General features: G+C 40.8%; 1 protein-coding gene across 2 annotated transcripts in view; it reads right to left on the bottom strand.

Annotated features, from left to right (window-relative positions):
• Window positions 1-5450: 5450 nt before the first annotated feature.
• The window catches only part of pkib (protein kinase (cAMP-dependent, catalytic) inhibitor beta), a 30736-nt gene continuing 13686 nt past the window's right edge, over window positions 5451-22500 (bottom strand). For both annotated transcript variants that reach the window (XM_035992833.1, XM_031278932.2), the window contains 2 exons: window positions 8388-8541; window positions 5451-7329 (listed from right to left, as the gene is read on the bottom strand). In XM_035992833.1, coding sequence (XP_035848726.1) covers window positions 7247-7329; window positions 8388-8541 — 237 coding nt within the window. In that variant the 3' untranslated portion in view covers window positions 5451-7246. The remainder of the gene's footprint in view (window positions 7330-8387; window positions 8542-22500) is intronic.

The following is a 22500-nucleotide window of genomic DNA, read 5'->3' as shown; positions in this document are numbered from 1 at the left end:
TGCACATTTCAGTTTTACTCCGCATCTGTATCAGTTCATCAGCCATAATTTTTTTTTTTTCTCAAAGTAGCCTAGTGACCCACCGCTCAGTCGGTCCTGGTGTCTCCTCAAAGACACAGAGTTTACAACGTGCAACGTGTATTCATCGGCGTTGTGAAAACTCGAAAGAAAAGACTTTTCATCATAATATCAGAAGATGACTTCAAAGCGATAAAGAAGGTGCTGGTTTCTAATGGCTTTGCACCGGGCCGAACAGCAGGCCCCTTAGCTGTGATATAATGACAACATACCACGGCCTGTTGTGAGCTATTGCTTAAATCAGCTTGACAAAAATGCAAGAGTACACATCTTCTTTATTTTGCGCCACAGAAATGAAAGCATAAGGCTGGCACTATTCTCTGTTTTTCTTTATTGTCAAGAAATCTCATGAAAAGACCAAAACCAACAAAAGAAATGATCCTACTTCCCAAATCCCAGCGTCGCGTCTTGCAGGCCTGCTAATTGGCTAAACGGCTAATTGATTGATACGACACCAGGAGGAGGGTTCAAAACTGAGAAAATTGAAAAAAATAAAACATTATACAAGTTTTACGTACAAGTAAAAAAGAAACAGCCACGTTTGCCTATGTACAGCCCCGGGAACCGTAATACAGCCTTAACCAGTATAAGTCTGTGCAGCCAGAGATGGAAATGTAACTTATTCCTCTGTGCCATAGACTCCATTGTTGTTTAAAACCCATAAAAACACAGAAATAAGCCATGCTTAAAGGTGCTCTAAGCGATGTTGGGTGACAGCACTTCTTGTTAACGTTCGAAGTATTGTCAAACAAAACGGAGGCTAGCTCGCCCCTCCCTCCTCCTCATCCCATCCCCTCCCCCTCCCTTCCACGCACTAACCCCCCAACCCCCACCCCCAAATCCTTCTTGTCGGTTATTGGCTGGAACACTGTTTGTTATGTTTGGTGGTGCAGGTTGGCGCATTTTGTTTTTGTTGCTGTTTGTGGAGCCTGGGCTGTCTACAGAGACCGCGTTTTTTTTTTTTTTTTTTACAGTGTGTTCAGGGGACAGGCAGCTCACAGATAGTGAGGAGATGTTTGCTGTATGTGACAAAAAATGTTGTATGTATGTAAAAAGAGCACCTTTTAACACGGACATTGTAGTTTATTATCGACTCAATCCTGCATACAACGTCCATCTAGAAACACTCACTAGCACACTGAATGAGGCTGAGTACCACAGACAGGCTTGTGAAATCCAAACCCTGTGCTGTGTGTATGTGACGAATAAGAATAAAAGTGAGTTAGATATTAGGACACACTATTGATAAGAGCAGGTGTGGATATCTTGGTGGGGAGTGATATTCAATGCAGCGCCATTGCCATGGCTTGGGAGTTTTGTTGAATTGATGTTCCAGCAGTTTTTTTACCTTGTGTTTCTATTCTCTCTTTCTCTTGCTCTCTCTCTCTTATGTCTTACATCTTCTCCTCTTCTCTCCATCTTTCCTCCTGAGGCTGCTGTGTGTCGCGAATGGCACGTTGACTTCCACGTGAACACTTTTCTATTTGCTGGGCTGCCTGCCTGCCTGCCTGCCTGCCTGCCTGTCTGCCTGTCTGGCATGCTCTCTGTGACCCACGTCTACATGGCTTCAGTGGCAGTCGTATCATCCACTTTCCCTCCCTTCCTCTATCGCTGTCTCTCTCCATACGCCTCTCTAACATTCGTCTGGATCCCACACTCACTGGCCTGGTCATGAGGGTAGAGGGACAGAGAGAGAGATGGAGACTGAAAGGGAGGGAGTGGTGGACTACCTAAAAGGCTGCTGCCGTTCATTCACTTAGCTTCGATTGATAACCGAGCGCTCGGCTATAGAAACCTGTCTGTGAGAGGAACCACAGTGCATTTCTGTGAGGCGATTACACAACAATTTCCTTGAGGAATGCAAATAGCTAACCGCTGCTACCATGCTATTCAATTATGTAAGAAGACCGAGAGCTCTCCCTCTGTGCCATGCTGCTTTGTTCTGTGGAATTAGAAACACACTGTCTTGTTTTTTTTCAGATTTGTAAAAGTGTGTACAGTCACACTACGAGAGATTCATGTCAGCACTTAGTGCTGGCAATTGGCTCCACCCAAAAGCTATATTTCCACGTTGACTTCTGGTCATTTTTGGCTTCTATATTTTATCATAATAATTTAAAACTGCTAGGTCAAACTGGCGCTCACTTGGGGCTAACAGGGCGTCACACCTTGCCATACCCAGTTGACATCATGCATATGACTCCTGTCATCATTGCAGCCAAAGCTTTCAAATCAATTCTTCGCCTCCATGCTCTAAAAAAGCATGACTGCAAACAATGCAACAAGGCCCAAGCTTCTCTCAAGGCTAGGTTACCCTAGCAACAAGTTACGTAGCAGCCGTCTGGGCGAAGGAGCTACATCAGAGGAGAGAGAGGCTGCCTGAGAACGGGAGGTGGAGACAAACAGGGACGTGGTCGCAAAAAACAATAAGTCTCAAACGGGTTACACGTTTCTGTTGTGCTTGATAATGACCAGTATTACAACATAAATGTGCCATACGCAGGAGGGCCATTGCTATGTATTTGATAAATAGCCTAATGTTTCTGTTACATAATCTACGGACCATAGCATCAGCTCACAAACATAGCGCCTCACACACACACAAAGTGCTTTACTGTGGTTGTGTCTGCAGAGAGACAAAGAGCCCTTGGGTGCGTGCATGGCCTCATCTCCTGTCAGCAGGGATGCTGGGATGCAGCCAGACAACCAGTATGCACAATCACAAAGGTTCACTCACAGCTTTCCAAGTACATTCTGTACCCACGCCCGCTTCATTATGAACGTCCACCTCCACGACCGGTCAGCAGCAGTATTTCAGAGGATTGGACCAAAACCAAATTCACAAAAGTGTCCATTTTTGTCAAATCACTCCCCACTGCTGCATAGGCATCGAGACAACGCCGGGTGTGTCCAAGTCAAACTCCTAACTAGGTTTGAAAGTGAAAGATGTGTGCAGGAGTGTGAAAACTAAAACCTCCAAATCATGATTATAGTCAGTATGTATGTAAGTTATGTATGTATCTGTATAAATATTGTGGTAAAAAATGGTATTTCAGCCATTTTCTTTGTAGCAGACATAACAAAGAAATCCCCCGTCGGTGTGGAAGCATGGTGTGGGGTGAATGATAATGTAGTGAATGTCTCCATCTGCTGTACACCCCCAGGAACTGCTGCATTATGTAACAGGAGTGTGCTAAAATGGCTATTCTGGAAGGAACAGAAAGAGTGCCAAGTCTTGTCTTGTGCTCCCTTCAAGTGCTCCTTATACGCTCCAACTTTACACTTCAGAAGATGTAGAAATAATGATTGGCGCCCACTGGTGCCTTTCATCAGAGATGGTGGCTGAAATGGAATGGAATAGACCTATGTAGTACATAGCATAGGAAGAATAAGTAGAAAAGTGTATACTTTGTTTTGTAAGTTAATTTGCCAAAAGCTTAAAGGACAAATTCCGCGCAAAATGAACCTAGGGGTTAATAACACATGGGTACCGAGTCGACCGTTCTCTGGGATATGTTTTCATGCTAATCGAATGTGACCAGTTTTAGCGCATACCGCTAATTAGCTTATAACGCTAGTAGTCGGGGCATGGGTAAAGTAAAAAGAAATTGCTGTTTCTATACCACTAACAAGACTCAAAATAGCACCACACTTCAACGGTAGCATAATGAGGGTCACTACATGTAAATGGAAGCATTGAGAACTTTGTAAGTGTACAGACAGTTTATTAAAAAGATAGTTTAGAAAGACAGTACCCCTCACGTATACAGGCAGGCGCCATCTTCGACTGGTCATGACTGTTATCCCAAGATGGCACCCGCATGTATACGTGAACGCTACTGTCTTTATAAACTATCTTTTTTAGCGATTTCTTTTTACTTTACCTGTTCACCGACGACTAGCATTATAAGCTAATTAGCGGTTTGCGCTAAAACTGGTCACATTCGATTAGCATGAAAACAAATCCCAGAGAACGGTCGACTCGGTACACATACATGTATGTTATTAACACCTAGGTTCATTTTGTGCCGGATTTGTCCTTTAATGCATCACCTCCAGTCACCGAATAACCACCACCATTAATATAGCTACATATCAACTATCAACTGTTTGATAACATCCTTTAAGGGGCAGGAGGAGAGAAAGTGAGCAGGGACGTGAAAGAAGAGTCATCACACTTCGAGTTTAAACCATCTCCATGTAATTCCTATCTGCAGCCAGGCACACCAGCCCATCATAAAAGCAAGCTCTCCTTGTATTTACTGATTTAGTTGGCTTTTCTTGTGTGGTCAACCTGTCATATTTGCAGCAGCAGCGGTAGTACGCAGCATAGTGTTGTTGCTATATGAAGTCTGCATCACCTCTGCATTATTGGCCTACTGCTTCAGATGATATGGTTGATCATTATGATAATTACAAAACAACATCATCAATATGCAGGTACCATTGTCATCTCTATTACTGTACAAATAGCGAATTAATAATTCTTACCCACTGCACTGTACTTTTTGAACATTGTCAGACTCATAATAAGCATCAAAATCAATGCAGCAGAATCAGAAATATATCTTTTGTTTTGATTCTACTCGTTCTACTTCCTTTTCAAAAACCTGGCAGTGCACCTACATTACCCACAATGCAACTGGGCCACCGACAGTTTAGGTGGAGAGTGTGATGTAGCCTCCAGCTGCTAGCCTCCAGCTGAGATACAGAGGTCTGGTAAGCTCACTGTTTCTTCTTTCTGTCTGAATCGATGACAGTTCATTTACTGGATAATCTGGATAAAAGTACTTCTAATTGACTTCACTGGTCTCCGTGGACGTCTACGGCGCGGCTTTGTCCATTTCTTTAACTGTCTATGTATGAAACGGAACACACTTCCTGTCTCCTAAATGGGCGTGGTGTCGTTTGAAAGTGTAGTGAGCGTTGTGTGGATGGATGAAGTTATATTTGCATAACTTATTAATATTCTCTTTTGCTAACATTAGACCTATACACAACTAAAAAGACATATTTACCATTACGAAAATTAGTTTTGTCATGGCGTTCGCGAACGTTAGATGACGTTAGCATATCTGTGTTGCCAGATCTTGCAATGTCAATAGGCTTTATCCTCTGGGGAATATTAATGTCTGTACACGTTTCCATTCCAATAGCTGTTGAGCTATTTCAGTCTGGACCAAAGTGGTGTACTGATCCAACTGACCTTGTCCTCCACAGAGAACTGCTGTGGCTAAAAAAACCTGACATTATATCACAATCATTTAAATATTTCCTTATTACATTAAACATATCGTACGTATGCCAAAATGAAAAGATCCAACACCAGGAGTGAGGGCCTTGCATAGAAATCAAACGATTCAACACAGTTGTATATGTAAAGCTTGTGGGTTTAATATGGCAGGTTTCACCACCAGATAGAATCAACACATGGGGATTCAATCCAGCCAAGTAAAATGTATGCACCACTTAGAGATCAGGACACTACAAAATACACCTTTTTAAATCATCACTCCAAAAAAAAAGGGGTGACCATACAGCTCGTGTAGACCATTAAAACTTCTCATCAGTATTAGTCAAAGTACGGCTGAGGCTGGGCAGCTGCACACCAGGCTTTCCTTTGTTACATTTGTGAAACACATCCACATAAAGACACAGCCACCGGCAAAACATCTTCAAATAGAGACGATTACAGAACAATTTCTTTGTGGGTACAGTATGTGAATAAAGTCTGTCATCATACAGGCAGCATGTATGACACACATGGGTTATACTACAACACAGTATATTTACAGTAGCAGTGGAGTAGAGTGGATAGCTGACAACATGTGAAGCCGTTTCTCGCAGTCCGTCTTGCATCCTATTCACAGCTCTGCGTATGTGTTGATGAGTGTGAACAGACTTTTCTCTGTGCGGAGAGGCAGAAGGCGAGTGCGCTGCCATTTCCGGCACTCGGAACACATTGTGGCGGTAATGTTGCTCGACGCTCGCTCCCATGCCCAGTCAGCGGCCATATGCTGCCGTCGCTATATGAAGCACGTGCGAGGAGCCCGAGATGCCCTGCCGAAGTGTTTACGCAAAACTGAACGTTATTTCCTGACAAAGTGTAGGATCCGCAGATGCAGGTCTGCAGAATGTTACAAAAGTTGTTTTCATCTTTCATTTACAGTTCAAGCCATAAAGATGTGTTATGATACCTCCTATTAAAACCGAGGAAATATCAGTAGCCCAAAAATAGTCGATAACGGTACTTCACAGAGAAAGAACACAACACACGTTTTGGGTTGTGAACTGCCACTAGGCACATTTTCAGAGGTTCTGGAAAGTGAAGAGCCTTTTAAAAGCAGCCTTGAGCAAAAACCAACAGGGAAACCTCTGACTTTGCTGGCAGTGGGACACTAAAGGAATGTCTCAAGATATGGACGGTTCTTCTACGTTATCACCTAACGTATCCAAATGGACACCTAAAAAAAAGGATCGGTTAGGATCAAAACAGTCTGCAATGGGGGATAAAAACTGTACATTTACAATAAAGATATAGAGTACAACAGCCTCAGATTTGAAAACATACAGTAGATTATACACAGTTAGTGTAAAAGCAGAAGACAACACAAAGATTTCCCAATTTCCTTATGTCACGTGCCACTTTGCGTCCAGCTGGATGTAAAAGCTTCGAGCCACTACAGGCTTTTAGTCCCTTAAAATCCCTCCTACTGTTGTCAATGTAAAGTAACACACATCACTATAAAAGAGAAGCAAATGGTACATATTACAGTTTGACTTATGAGTTCCTGTTTATCTTTAGTTTTAAATAAATCATACAAAAATAGTAGTGTACAGTATACAATCTGTCATGGTCCTTCTGATTCTCAGTGTAGTGTCCGCGGTGAGTGTATAACTCACCTATACACACACACACACACACACACACACTCACTGGTTCATAACTAATAGACGTCTGACTCTTTTCAGATAGTGCTGAGTGCCTGGCTCCAGTCCTTGGGGAGTCGCTCGGTCCCTCTCCCTCCGTGGCTCAGTTGCTTCACAAACAGACTGGCTCTCCACAGATAATCGCTCTCTTTCTCCCACTGGTCGCGCTCTAACTCGCTCCTCGTCCCGTCTCTCAGGGTATCTTGGCAGGTCTCTGGGGAGGTAAATAAACAAGTCCCTACGATCCCTCTTTCCCCTCGGAGCTCTCCGGCGGCGCTGGAGGCCCCTCTGCTGTTGGAGACTGGGCCCCTCCCGGGCCATCTGCACACAAACCCAAAAAGACACAATAAGAAATATGTTGCAGTCATAAAAAAAGGACTAGACTGTCAAAAACCTACTGTTGATCAATACCAATTACTTTATGATTAGTACATCAGTAGGTGCTTACATTGTCATTTTATGGCTCCAGTTTCAAAATCACCCGAAGTAGCACCAGTCGCTTCAAAACATGTTTCTCATAAATCTGGGACTAATTTATGGCATGGTGTCCAGAACTCCAGGATCATGGGGAAACGTGCATGCTTACTTTACATAGTAACTAGCTACTTGCATACACACATACGTTCAAATGTTTGTGAGAGTGCACAGATATAGGCTTGTAAGGGTAGAAAGAGTTTGCAAAGCCATTCATTGTTTGGAACATGCAAGACAAATTGTGTCATTATATGTGATTTAGCAATTTCCTTGCTACCCTGTGCAGTCAAAAATACTCAGCCCAAAATTTGGCACGCCTGGTAGCCACACTAATGCCAGAGTCACGATAAATGATTTAGGATGATTGGAAATGGCCAGTCTTAGCCAATTCCCAAGTGGCAATCGTCGCCCAAAGGTGGCCCAAATTCTTTTTACTGGAGCTGATTATCAAAGCTAAGTCTTCAGCCATATATGGACCAGAGCCAGACGCGGGGGACCAAATGTCGCATCAGTGCGCTCAACTACATAGGTATCTAGCAGTGTCATTATGTTCGTTGAATAGAAATATTTTGCCATGGATAGATCATTAGCTACTATGTCTGCGAACTTCACATGTAGGCTATTTTTAACATAGCACCATGTGTGCACAGCTGATGTGATCCAAACATCTCTGATAACTCCAGAGCGTTCATTTAGTCCGATGAATCACTTTATATGAATGTGTTGGAGAGCTTCTGTGTGTTACTGTGGTTTGTGATTCATTTCCATGAATTAAAAAAACAGTTTTTGATTCATTTCTGGAATGTTGAAATGGTGGAGTGCTATCGCACGGATTTGAGCATGTTCTAAATGTCTAATTGACCAATAAAATTGCCTGGTCGGATGTACTTGTTTTTATAAGTTACCTTTGAGGGACAGCTCAGCCAGCTTAAGAGGCAGGTCGCCAGGGTTTACGCCTGCCGGCGAGCCCAGGATGTCAGGCAGGGCATTTCTCCTCCCCGAGCGCCCCGAGGAGGCAAAGTCCAACACTGGCTCCACTTCCGTCATCTCAGGACCCCTCTATGAGAAAAAGAGACAGAGAGTACAATGTTACATTTTTGCCTGGCCTTGAAAACAGTAATATGCCACAATAAATTCAGTAGGTATCTTTTTTTGCTTATATGCAATGGAAACATCATTTATTTACACTATTTCAATGGAAATTTACTGAATTATTAGCTGTCCAGCTACAGCACTGCTTTTTTGCTTGGTTTGTTAGTTGGCTAGCCGGACAGCTAGATAGCTTATACGAAACAATGTAACAACAGCAACATTCCTGTTCTTTAGCTCTTTTAGCAAGCATGGGAAAGTAAAGTAACTAACTAAGTGTGTAGTAAAGTAACATCAAGTTAATTCAACATACTTCACTGTAAATTCTCATAGTTATCTGGGATATTAGCTGTCCAGTTGCAGTATTACTGCTTTGATTGCCTTGTTTATTAGTTAGCTAGCTCTTGCTAACTACCGTAGATTGCTGGACATGGTTAATAGCAGAAGAAATTGGAGTAATGTTGAATATTAAGGAGGTGCATTTGAAGTATCACACATGGTCACAAATGACATGAGGTTCAGAGTCTTTAACTCCTGGCCATCTACACAGTTTTAGTGCTTTTGCCCTATTAGCATGCATGTGAAAACCCCATGTATAGTAAAGTAACTAACGTGATGGTAACATCAAGTTAATTTAATAGTATTCACAGTTTTCACTCTGAATACTCACAGTCATCATGCTATTAGCTAAATCAACAGTAGCTGACTAGTTACAATATTACTGGATTGTTTGCTTGGTTTGCCAAAAAAAAAAATAGTAATTACTGTAGCTAGAGCTAGCTTACTAGTCTATTGTATAGTTGGATAGCTAATAGCAAAGAGAGCAGAATTGTTGCAATGATTCACAATTAAGATGTGCATTTTAGCCTGATTTATAACAGATTGACCTATTACATGAGGTTCAGGGTCTTATTTCTATAACCATCAAGTTAGTCTGTGTGCTTTTGTCTTGTTAGCATGCATGTGGAAAACCACTGTAGAGCACAGTAACTATGTCCTAGTGCATTTTAAATGATGCAGTCGGCCTATTACTTTTCCCCAAGCCTGTATTTACCCTGGTCATTTGAATGGCATGTTAATGACGTTACATTTTTAGTAATACAGAGCAAAGCAGTGGCCATGTATCTTGACATATCTCAGAAAAAACAAAATGTAGGGTACCTAATTTGTTCAGTGATTTGAGCGTCAAGAGAAAAGATTTATCATTGAAGCGGAGGATGTGTCTGTCTGGTCTCATGGCAACCAGCAGCTGGGGAGTCAGCTCTAGGCTACACTGGTGACAAGCAGAATTACATCCCTTGTCACACACACACACACACACACACACACACACACACACACACACACACACTAACCCACAAGCACAGCACACACACAAATACAGCGAGCCGCTGTTGCTATGGCAACAATACAGAAAAAGCACCACTGGCAGGTAAACATAAGACTCAAATCCATTCTCTCACTATCTCACTTTCTCTTGCCAGTCTCCCTTTTTTGTTGTAGAGCAAAATCCCATTTCCCATCCCTCTCTTTCAACAAAGGAATGACATGTGAATTAATGCATACTTGCAGCTATAAACTCTCTCTCACACACACGCACGCGCATGCACACACAAATACACACGCAATCTAGATCTCCAGGAAAAAAAGGCTACAGGTTGGCCATCTGTTAGCCTCAAGTGCTATTGTAGCATAGCCATCGAGCTCATATAAGCCACAGCAGTGAATTGTGGCCTATTTTGTCAAATATTTCCACGAGTATAAACAGATTTCCTCCAACACTTACATCACATAATCACATGTTGATAACAAAGCCTGTGACTCTGCACATAGAGGGCGGAATGAGCAAGGCAATGTAAACAAACTGAAATTGTAGCCTTTGGTTGACACATGTAGCATTTTTGAACCTCAACGTATAATCATCAAATTAACTGAGCTACCTATGATTACCACACATGAATGACAGCCTTTATGATTACCGTAAATGGTTGACAGGCTTTATTTAACAGCAGAAATGTTAGTGTTTTAACATCTATAACCACAGCAGAAAGCTTGTCCACCTTTCCCCCACAGCATCCTTAGCTTTACTGTACAGGGCAGACATACGGTAAGATTCTAATAATAAATGCAGTAGTGATTTATTGATGTCAAATGCTTTTGCAAATTTAATGCTGTGCTCTGTCAAACAGCCTTACAATAGTCCAATCATGACCACAGTCAGGATTTAAATACTGAGGTCACGAGTCCTCCCAACGCACCCTGAAAGTCCCATGGCCTCCAATGATTAAAAGCTTATCAAAGGCTCTTCAAGTTAACTGATAAAAACATTTGCACTTGCACATGACAAATGTGGCACTTTTTTAGTGAATAACAGCTCTATTTCTATCTATATCTATTGTTTTTCATTTAAATGTCTGGAAGAGCTCAGTAATAAAATTGTGAAATCATATTTTAGTTGCTTTTTGTGCATTGATATAAATGTAACTGATTGTTTTAAATGGACATGATATTGTGATCGAACTTCTACCTCCCACCCCCCTAACAATCTTTTGATCAGAAACCATATATGTATGTATGTATGTATGTATGTATGTATGTATATATATATATATATATATATATATATATATATATAAAATTCAGTTATGGGGGAGAACTGCTGAAGCCTTTAATATATTATTTTGTTGGCATCAAATTTGTCAAATTTCAAGTCAAAAAAAGATCAAGTTTGAACAAATAGGAATTTGCAAGTAATTTGTTCGAATTAATTATAGTAATATAATAATAGTAATCCTAAACGTGACATTGACATTGTTCCCTTCAATAGCAGTACCTCTGCTGCCTCACTTCACTGACAAACTTTATTTATTCATTGTTACCTTAAAGCAACACTAGAGAACTTTTCCTCTTCGGCCCCCCTACAGGTTGGAAGCGGAATTGTGTCCATTAAGTCTCATTCGAACTACAGATCCGCTACCCGATCTGGCAAACTTGCATAGTGCAGTTATAGCCGGTAGAGAGCCGCAAAGCGAATACAGAAGTGCCATTCACCCTGTTACGAGTTGATGAACCACTGAAACGATTTTGGAAACATTATTTTAAGGTACAAAAAGTTCTCTAGTGTTGCTTTAATTTACATTTTTTCCAGCTGGTGTTGAATTCAGAATGCTTCTCAACATTACGTCTCAAGTTCTCGCAAGTTTACTCCCTTTTAGTTAGCAGTTAGCAAAGAGAACACCATTAGCCTAGCAACAGTGGGGGTACAAAGCACAGTCTGTATTTTGAATTCAAGCAGGTGATTATTTCATTTTTTTTCCACTTTTGAATGGTAGTTTTGAATTTAGATTTAAAAAAATGACAGCCCTAATCCCCCATGAGTAAATGTTTTATCACCATGTTACTTAACTCCCCACATGAACATAGAAATACCAGGAACATGGTACCACTCTTAGGGCTGGGACGGTTACCGCAATACCGCGATCACGTGATGCCTACCGCGGGTCTGAGCTCGTCACCGTCATCACCACAAAAAAAACATTGGCCTGCACATGTGCACGTTGTGTCTAATGACATGGATTCATTCATTCTAATGACATGGATTGTGTCTCATGACATTGTGTCTTACATGGATTCAAGATTTTCTAAACAGAACTTATCATCAAAAGATGGAGCAAATCCGACCTTTCGCGAGTTGGGGAGCGCAATATTCCATGACACATAATAACATTCCATTCGTGTTGACTATTAGGCCTATATGCAAGAGTAGCCTACCTGTGTAAAGTCTTGTATGGGAGAAATGTCTTTGTCTTTCCTACCGTGTATTACGGTAGGAAAGGCCACAATCCTACCGTGTATTACGGTAGGAAAGGCAAAGACATTTCTCCGTTTTTACATTAACGTTACAGCTGCAGTGTTTATCATTGCACATCAGCCTAGCAGCTAACGGAGTTTCCTTCTGTTTATAGCTTTATCCCAATAAAACAGCATGGTTGAATTTCAGCCTGCATGCACGTTTTGTAGCCTGAAACAGAGCTGCTTATATTGGTAGAGAGAGCAACAAGTTAGCAAACTGCCGAGTCGCCCTCTCCGCTCTCTGTCTGCTCAGCTGCTAGACGGGCTGCACTTGGGCACCAACATATGTTGTAAGGTTTAAGCTGATGTTTTTCGGGGGTGACTCCATTCACTTTACCGGCAGTATTGACAATAGATAAAGCCACCGTGTCTTGAAGTTCTAGCTTATTGTTTTATTGTTCACTTTTAACTCACTTTACATCATCTTTGCTATCTCTTTTTCCTCTCTCTTTCCTCCCGCGGTAAGAAAAAATCCATACCGTCCCAGCCCTAACCACTCTTATTCCAGGTCTCTGTAGCTGCAGTACTAAACTTGGCCTTTCAGTTTGGATCTTACTGTAGGCGTCCCAGGAAGCCAGAACATTGTTCCAGTTTTCCTTCTCTGGCCCCACGTGTCAAAGCTGCTCTTTGTCCTGGATCAGAGGCCACAGTTAAACTGAAAGTCCGCCAATAGGAGTCTAATCAGGGCCAAGCAGGAGGAAGGGCACCTGGCACAGCTCGTCTCTCCTTTCTGCTTCAGTCTTATCTAAACAACTGATTATCACTGAAATGACAGGATGTATGTGATGATCTGAATAATTAAACCTAGACTTTGGCTGAAATATTGACTTGCTTGTAATGTCATGTCCATGTTGACCTTCTGTTTAATACATGATACTGGCCACAATCGCCAATCGTCGATGTGGGAGGATTTCCCTCAGCAGCCTCAGGGGGTTTTTAATCTGTGAAACCTGGAGTGGAAGATGCCTCAGTCCACCTTAAGAAGCTGTTTCTCCCATCTAAAACAAAAACAAAACGTTAGCTTTGTTTTTAGCATCCAATGATGATTTAAATGTAGCTTAAATAAGTCATTGCCCATTGGCTTTCAGTAGCTTAACTATCAGTGTCAATAACAACCTCCACCATTAGTCCAGTCCTAATTAGAACATCTGTTACATTAAACCGTCAGATTACGTGTTGAACGGGCAGTCCCCCATCCTCTGAACAGGTTTATTTATAATCCGACAACAGTTTAGATAGGATTATCTTGTCAAGTAAATTGACCTAGATACTATGATGTCTGCGCGGGCTCAGTCAGACACAGGAACACGCCGCAGGTACGTTAGCAACAAGGTAGAGTTATAAAAGCCCTTTGAGTGAAGAAATGTCAGAGGTCAAGGGTTGTTTACAGAGCGGGTGTAAAGATGTTGAGAGGAAGAAAAAAAATAAAGGACAAAAGGGCTATCTTTTTTAAAAAGGCGAACATGTGACAGCTCTTTCATCAGATAAGAGCTCATTAATGATGCAAATTGCTACCTAGGCTATTTCTAAACACAGTGACATCTATAATTTAGCAACAAATTAAACAGTACGTACTTGCAATTATCTATATTGCAGGGACACCGTGTGCAAATAGTCATGCAGCTTTCATATCTTTTCAGTTGGACGTGCAAATGCAAATGCAAAAAAGCCTGTTTTCTCGCGTCTTCTTCTATGTGTTTAATAGAGCAGGTCTGGTGTATCTCTGAACTTGAAGAGCCCATCACATTTAACGTTGAAGGGTCATTTTGAGCACAGTCTCCGAGTGCTTTCAGTGCCTCTATTCAGAAGAAGCCTTGCTAGCTTTTTTTTTTTTCAGAGAGCGTCTGCTTTTTTAAATGGAAATACAAGTCCAAGGACCATGAGAAAGAAGGCTGGTCTCAGCAGACGTTTTCTCAGACAGTGAATGGAGGCTTTCAGCACCACGGACAGAGCAAGAAACAGCAAGACATGCTGAGAGCTCAATAACTTGGACTTTGTGCATCTGTGCAACCAATGCCCACGTATGTCATCGCCTCTTCCGTTGTGTGTAGAAAATGTCAAAAACCAATCTCTATTCAAGTACCTGGCAAGTAAATAGTCCCTTGGTATCGACAGAATGGAATGACCGGAGACCTTTCAGGAACAGTCAGGATCCACACTTCAATTCAGTATACAACTATAATGCCCCAAGAAGATCTTAGAACGCAACGTTTCAATTTTTACTTTTAACGTTTTAACTTTTTTATTAGAGCAGAAACAACGCGCTTCGATTCACCAGTAGTTCTCGCTGCTTTCTAAAAGACCAAAGTAAATGCAATTTGTAAAATGTCAAAGATATAATAATGTGGCCAGGGTATTGTTTGAATTGTTGCAATACTGACGCTAATGCAATCCTTGGGTTTGATTGGGCGGAACCGAAAAGCTTCATCTGTAACGTTGACATCATTCTAAATCCATCCATCCATCTTCGTCCGCTTATCCGGGGTCGGGTCGCGGGGGCAGCAGCTCCAGCAGGGGGACCCCAAACTTCCCTTTCCCGAGCCACAACATTCAAATTTATTTAATTTGATTTATTTTTGAATGTCTATTCATTCTGTTTAAACCTGGTATTTCTGCACAGTTGCAGATAAAGATTGGGCTATACTAATATTATTAATATATATACTATTTGTAGAATTAGATTCAAGTGGTGGCGGCATTTGTTCTTGGCTTGTTTGGTCCAAACATTTCAAAATAATTCCAGAGCATTGTTTCTGTCGTAGCATAATGTTGCTACGTACAGTATAAAAAAAATGTTATGCCCTTATTGGACCAGCCTGCTGCCTACATGTATTTATGTTACACAGGTACACGCTTTGAATGTAAAAAATTCAGTATATTCAGTAAAACCCTAGGGTTACCTTTTTTGCATAGAATACTAAGCTATTAAAATAGCCTACTAATTGTTGGTGTGATTTTACAAATCACATTTTAATGTTAAACATACATGTGGCACAGTGAATCCTTAGGATTAATGTATCTGTGGATAGCTATCTCAGTGACTACCTTACCTATAGGCCAGTAAGCAGTGGGGATTTATATTTGCTAATAATATGTTGGATTCATGTTGAGACTTTTTAAATGGTTTTTAAAAACTTTCAAAAATTAAAAATAATTTGGAGGACCCCTGCATTGACTCTGAGGACCCCCTAATGGCCCTGACACACCAACCCGATAATCGTCCGTCAGTGACTGGAGTCTGTTCGGTGTGTTCCGTGCCGTCATCCCTCGGAGGAGCTGCCGGCCTTCATTTTGGCCGACCTGACATGCTGGGTCGGAGGGCGGGCAGTCGGACTCACTCCACCAATCTGATTGGTTGAGCGCTAACCCGGAAATAACGAGCGGGACGAGCGACGAACGCCTCTCAAAATCGGAAGAAAATCTTTTAAACTGACCTTTGTCGATCTGAAATGAAGACAGATTCAGCAACTGCATGGCCTATTTCTCGCTTAGAATGTTTTCAGAAACACGTTTCAGTGAACTATTTTCGTAAAATATGAGATCGTATTTCGAACAAGCCGCCATTACTATCGGCTGGAGAAGCCAGACCCATGTGACGCGTTGTCATTTCCGGTTTTCATTTTTTCTATTACGTCTCGCGCACACGCAGAACGTACGCTCAAGTCGGCGTCGCTTCGGTGTTTTCCAAGGCACTTTTCGGACCTCGGGGAGCCGACTGATCAGTCCAACTGCCTTTTCTGCCGACGGTCAGCCGTCGGGTTAGTGTGTCAGGGGCTTAAGGGTGAAGATGTTGAAGATCCCTGTTCTAAAATATAAGAAACAGTAAAGCAAACCAGAAAACCCAAGACGTTATTAATTTAGTGTTGCTCCGTTATTTCTGAGACCAGAAGTGTCGGCCAGTTTACTCGAATATTCTGTACAATAGATCTGGACTGTTTCAACCGTGTGACATTTGTTTACAACGTTTGGTGCGCTTGACAAAGTGCAGTGTGAACGCACACCGAACCAAATGAAAAATGCAACAATGTTGCAACTTCACCCCAAATTGCACCAAGTTTACCAAACTACAGGTGTGAAAGGGCCTTATGAGCTGAAAGAAGCTCCAACGCTCTGTGAAGCTGAGGGAAACGGCAGTCGAGTTAATAATTCTCCGTGGGTTTGTGTTGAATTATGAAAAATTATGATACATACTTTTTCTCTGATTATTATTAAAACTGTTTGCATTATAACAAGACAAAACACAGTTGCTGCTGTCGCCATCTGGTATCTGGGAGCCACTCTCTTGTCCTTGTCTGGAGCACGGTGTATTGCTGAGGAAAGAACAGGCGCTCCCTGACTGAGATAACTGACGACATTGACTATGGACTATAGAGTTTTATCACATTCCACTTGGTATTATAAAAAGCGGCTGTAAAGAGCTTTTCGTTAGGTCACTTCTGTACTCATGCTGTGAGTGATACTGTAACTGTCTCCTTGTTATGTTCACAAGTAAAACTGAACTTTGACTATTTCAGTGGTTCTGTCTATTTTTGATAATGAAATTATTCTAACAGTTTGTCACTGAGCGACCTCTTTCACAAATGCACATAATCATTAAATCTATTATAAACATAAAAAATATTGATTAGAGCAGCTTCAACATTTGGATGTTAGGTGCAGCAGTTGGTTTTGAAAAATTGTAAAGCTGATTTCAACAAAATAGTATATATCAAAAAAACAAAATACTTGTTAGCTCACTGGTTTCAGGCTTGAAAATATATAATCAGCAATCCGGTACAATGTCAAGACTATGATTTACTAAATGGGTCATTTTTAACATGTGCACGTTGCATAAAAGAAGCTTTTAAGGATCTACCTGCTGTGCACAAAAATGCATGAACAAAGGTGTTTGAAAATGTCATGTCCATTACAGTCCGTGGTTCTGTCAGAATAAATGTGTTCTGCAGTCTCATCTCCTCGACTGATTGCAGACACTTGGAAACGGTGTTGTTTAGCAATAAACCAGGACAAAGAGCTGAGAACACCACTCTCTAAATGGGTCAGGAAAACTCCTATGTCTGATTCTCATGTCTCAAACATTACATTTTTATAAAGCCGAATACTGCAATGACTTGAAAATGGAAGTGATGTGCACAATCTCAGGCACTCCTTATTTTTGCTGGGAAATGTATTAGATCGTGACATGAGTGAAACATAAACCATAAATCCTGTGAAGGTTTTACACCTCTGTGTGTAAGGTGTGCATATAGACCCATAATCATATATCATAATGACGCGAGCTACGGGAAAACTGTTTGTGAAATAGTCTGTGAAAACTACCTTCCCTCGCATATTTTAGTATTATTATTGATTACACTTTTAAAATGTGTTTCTTAAGGCCACCGGGGCCGTTTTTTTTTCGTGCGATTAATTTGCACGTCAAAAAAAATTTTAAAACTGTTTTTATCACGAGTACTTTCTCGCAGAACGCGAAGATTACGCTGCAATAAAGTGGCGTAATTTTTTTTCCGAAACGACGTCGATTTTTCTGAGCTTTCGCAACACGAATAAACACATCAACCAATCACATTGTAGGGGTGTGCAAAAAATCGATTCACATTTGTATCGCGATTCAAGCTCTACCGATTCAAAATCGATTCATAGAATTCCAAAAATCGATTCATATATATATATTATTTTTTTTTTTTTGTAATGGAGTGTATACTTGATAGGAATCATGCTATATGCAGGCTTTGCAAAGCGAAAGTTAAGTATTTTGGAAACACCACAAACTTGAGAATTCACACGATACGCCATCACCCAGAGATTAACATTAAAGACGTGGACGAACAACAACCTAAAGTACCTAACATGCCAGTCAACCAACGCACTCTCTTTCAATGCTCTAAACTCCCACCGAACTCTGAACGAAAAGCTCTTTTTATTTAACAGTTTTATTTTATACTTGAATGAAATGTATTTGAAAGCTGGCCAAAGCTTGGCACTTTGCAGTTTTTAGTTGCAAAAGTTTTTATTTTTGTATGAGAACATACTGTATATAAAGTAATATCAAACTACATTTAATTTGTTGTTTCTTTTCTTTTAAATTGTATGTCTACTGCAATCACATGGGAAAAGTAACTACATTTACATACTGTGAATCGTTTTTTGAATTGAAAATCGATTTTGAGCCTAAAAAATCAAATCAAATTGTGACATTTTCTGAATCTGATTAGGATCATAATACAACAACACGGAGGCTGCTCTCCGAACCACAGACTGTACAGACGGCAAACTTTATTTCTCCTTTCAACTATCACAAAGGCAGCGTTTACCAGAGACTTTCTTTCCGTTCTCAACTTTCACAATAAAAGCCCTAGACATATTCTAGACTGTTTTCCAGAGGGAATTAAATTCACTGAGTATTTCACTAAAAGGAAACCCAATAAATGGCTTACAGTAGCTTGGTGTTAGCTTTCCCTGCTTCGGGCAGTCGAACGACAAACGCTGTGGAAATAGTAACCAGTAACATAGCTCAAACATAGCGTTCGTGATTCGACTGGTCATGACTGTTTTCCAAGATGGCGCCCACATGTAAACATGAATGCTACTGTCTTCATAATCTATCTTTTTAATAAACTGTCTGTACACTTACAAAGTTCTCAATGCTTCGGTTACATGTAGGGACCCTCGTTATGTTACCGTTTAAGTGTGGTGCTATTTTGAGCCTTGTTAGTGGTATAAAATAGCAATTTACCATCTGCCCCGGAAGCTAGCGTTAGCAGCTAACCACCGGTTTGTGTTAGCTTGTTCAAAGCTAGAGACACATTCGATTAGCATGAAAACAGATCCCAGAGAACGGTCGACTCGGTACACATATGCTATTAACCCATAGGTTCATTTTGCGCCGGAATTGTCCTTTTAAGGAACTGTTAACTCTTCAAAAAGGAAAATAACATCATTCTTAACCTTGGGGTACACATATCTACGGAAGAGGATTAAGGCCAGTGGGACATATTATTATTATTATTATTATTATTATTATTATTAGTATTAGTATTATTATTAGTATTTGAGTTCTGACTTTATTCTCAGAATTCTGACTTTAATCTCACAATTTTGACTAGGAACTCAAAGAATTTTTTCACATGTGGTCCTAATCCTCTTCCGTACATATCTGTATAAAATACTCTATACACTATTTTTTTCCTGAAGCTTTCAACTGTATCCACTGGCTTTACCAGCCTTGCAATCCATACTAAGGTGACTTGATGACACCTCTCTGGTCGGCAACATGTGTACTGGTATACATTCCATATATGGAATACTTATCTGCCAACATATACACTGTTACCAATATCTGAAATAAGCTAATATCAACCTCCATATCAGCCTGGGAAGTTTATCAGCCTACCATTACTATGCACTGACTAAAAGGCTCTCCAGGCTACACTAAGAATTAATTAGTGTATTAATAAGTGTGCAACATGAACATGGATCTCCCTGTAATTTGCTGAAAATAATATATAATTCTAGAAAACGTCTTGCAAAATATTAGAAAACTAAAAACTGCAAAGTGCCAAGCTTTGGCCAGCTTTCAAATACATTTAATTCAAGTATACAGTATTGTTTTCCATAATCGAGCAGAGCCTACTGTTTATACATGTAAAATACTAGCACAAAATATAAGCTATTGGCAGCTTCAGTACAGAAAGTTAAGCACGGACACTGGCCTTTAAAAAGCCATATCGGTCAAAGCTTTTTCTCTCCAAACGAGAGCCAATGATAGATATCAGCAGCCTGGCCATGCCTGCTGCCGGAGGCTGACCTCTATTTTGCTTCTTATCCGTCTCAAACTCGCAGTGTGGCAGCCCCAGTCACTGCACACACACTACAGCTTCACTACAGTCTGTACATGACAAAGCAGTGCATATAACCCAGGAGCTGGCAATGATTACATTAAATATAATTGCATTTTCATTGAGAGTTTAATTACAAATTGTCACTGTGGATGTTTTTCAGTGACAAAGCAATAGAGCTCATTTCACTTTCCATTACAGTATGCAGTCTTGTTCTAGTGCTCCATCTAATCATAAGGAAGTAGGAATAGTAATAGATTGCTTGCAATAATCCAGATGCAGTCTCCCTCAGCACAGTAAATCCAACCCCTTAGTCTTTGTGTTGTGACTGTGTCCCCTCGCCTCTCCCTATGGTCATGGCATTAGTCAGTTAGTAAGACTGTGGGGTTTAGGTCAGAAAACGGCACGCCTGCTCGACAAGGAAGTGCAGACGAAATTATGTTTACACAGCCGGCGCAGACATGAGACGTTCTAGATGAATAAATAATGCCTGGGATTAGATCCCTGGCTATTTTTAGTCCCTCATACCCGGTGATTATTCCCCGTCCTTCTCCCCACTTTTTTCACTGTTATCCTAAAGCTTAGCATGCTCTAGCTGCCATGGAAACTGCACTATTGCTATACAGTGGAGGAGGGGAGCCAAGGAAGAAGCAGACTATCTTTATACTGCATTTTTTTTCTTCCCCTCTGCTCATGGAGATGTCTTTTGTTATGATAAGATCAAAGTTCATGTTGACATTAAGTTTGGGGAAACTGTGATTGTTGCTGCCGGTGTATGCAATGAAAATAATAATAATACAGCAACACAATACACACACAACACAACTAAATGTATGAATCACCATGAAACAACAACAAAAAAAAAAGATTGATGAAAAATGCACCATTTATGTTGCAAAAATATATTGAGACGAAAAAAATGTGATGAAGAAAGCAATAGGCTTCTCTCATCATATTCCCATTAACAGGTGCACAGAAGGTCATACATATGCACAAAAGCTGGAAGGTGTGTAGTAAAGTGTGACTCTGATACCGGCAGTTGATTTTCACAAAAGCAGTTGTGTTTTTCCTGAGCAGCAGCAGCAGCAGCAGCAGAAGTAGAGCGAGAGAGAGAGAGCGAGAGAGAGAGAGAGAGAGATGAGACTGATCTAATGAGACAGCGTGATCACAGCCTCCCTTCAGATCTCGGAAACATCCAGGGCAGATCCTCCCGTCTTTTCCGCTGATCCACGCAGCCCTTTTTCTCACTACGGCTGTCTGCTTTTGTGTTTCAGAAGCCAGGGCTCTCAGAGAAAAACGCATCAGCGCAGGCTTTTACTTTGTAGATAATTTGCTTTAGTAAGTAAGTAAGTGCTACAGGTCTGTGCATGTACAGTATAATCCAGATGATTATCTTGGTGGGCGAAATGTCTCGTAATGAATTTGAAATTTTTACAGGTATTTTATTAGAAATCAACCAGTCAATATCACCAATTTCTTCTAAATCTAATGGATGGATGTTTTTTTTTTAATCAATATTACCAGTGGTATTACTTTTAGTGTCCTGTGGTAGTATAAAGTATCTTTCAGAGAACCTTCTGTACGAATATGAATTACATTCTAGGGGAATCATTCAATTGACCATTTGCTAAACATCTTCCACGATCAGCAATAGCCCAAACCTAGCTTATTAACCATAAAACTCGGCACAACAGCCAACTCTTGGAGTTAGCCTTAAGCTACCTAGCTAGCTAGCTAGCTGCAGCTAATAAACTCTGCTAGCAGCAGTTGTCATTTCAGTCGACAAGATTGCGGGTCAAGAAATGAGGAGATGGCTTTTGTTCACTTCTGTGTGCCATTTAGGAGTTATTGCTTGAAAAAATACTATGAGTTTCAAGTGGTAAACCTGTGGCTGTTGTCACTGTAAACTGCATACGAGTCGTGCTAGAATGGAAAGTTTAAAAGGCGTAGCAGGCAAAGAGTCAGTTCTTGTCTTTTATTACACAGCTAATCAGGCATCCTGCAGTCTGCTATTTCTATATAACAGACCATTGCAATGGACGCATTTCTGATCATAGACTCTCTCGGGCCCATTTATAAATCAGTTAAGGGGTAGGATTAAATAAGTTTATACTTCTTCCTATTCCTCTTCGCGCATGTAAATCGTGGAAACTCGCTAATGAAATTAAATGTTATCTCCGTTTCTCTTTTCAACCTTTTTGTCTATCTCTTCAATAGGTCTTCAACAACTGCTGTTGTC

This window comes from Sander lucioperca, chromosome 16 (assembly GCF_008315115.2).
Source record: "Sander lucioperca isolate FBNREF2018 chromosome 16, SLUC_FBN_1.2, whole genome shotgun sequence".
NCBI lineage: Eukaryota > Metazoa > Chordata > Actinopteri > Perciformes > Percidae > Sander > Sander lucioperca.
The sequence above is the reverse complement of the archived record's forward strand: the minus strand, read 5'-3'. Positions and strand labels throughout refer to the sequence as shown.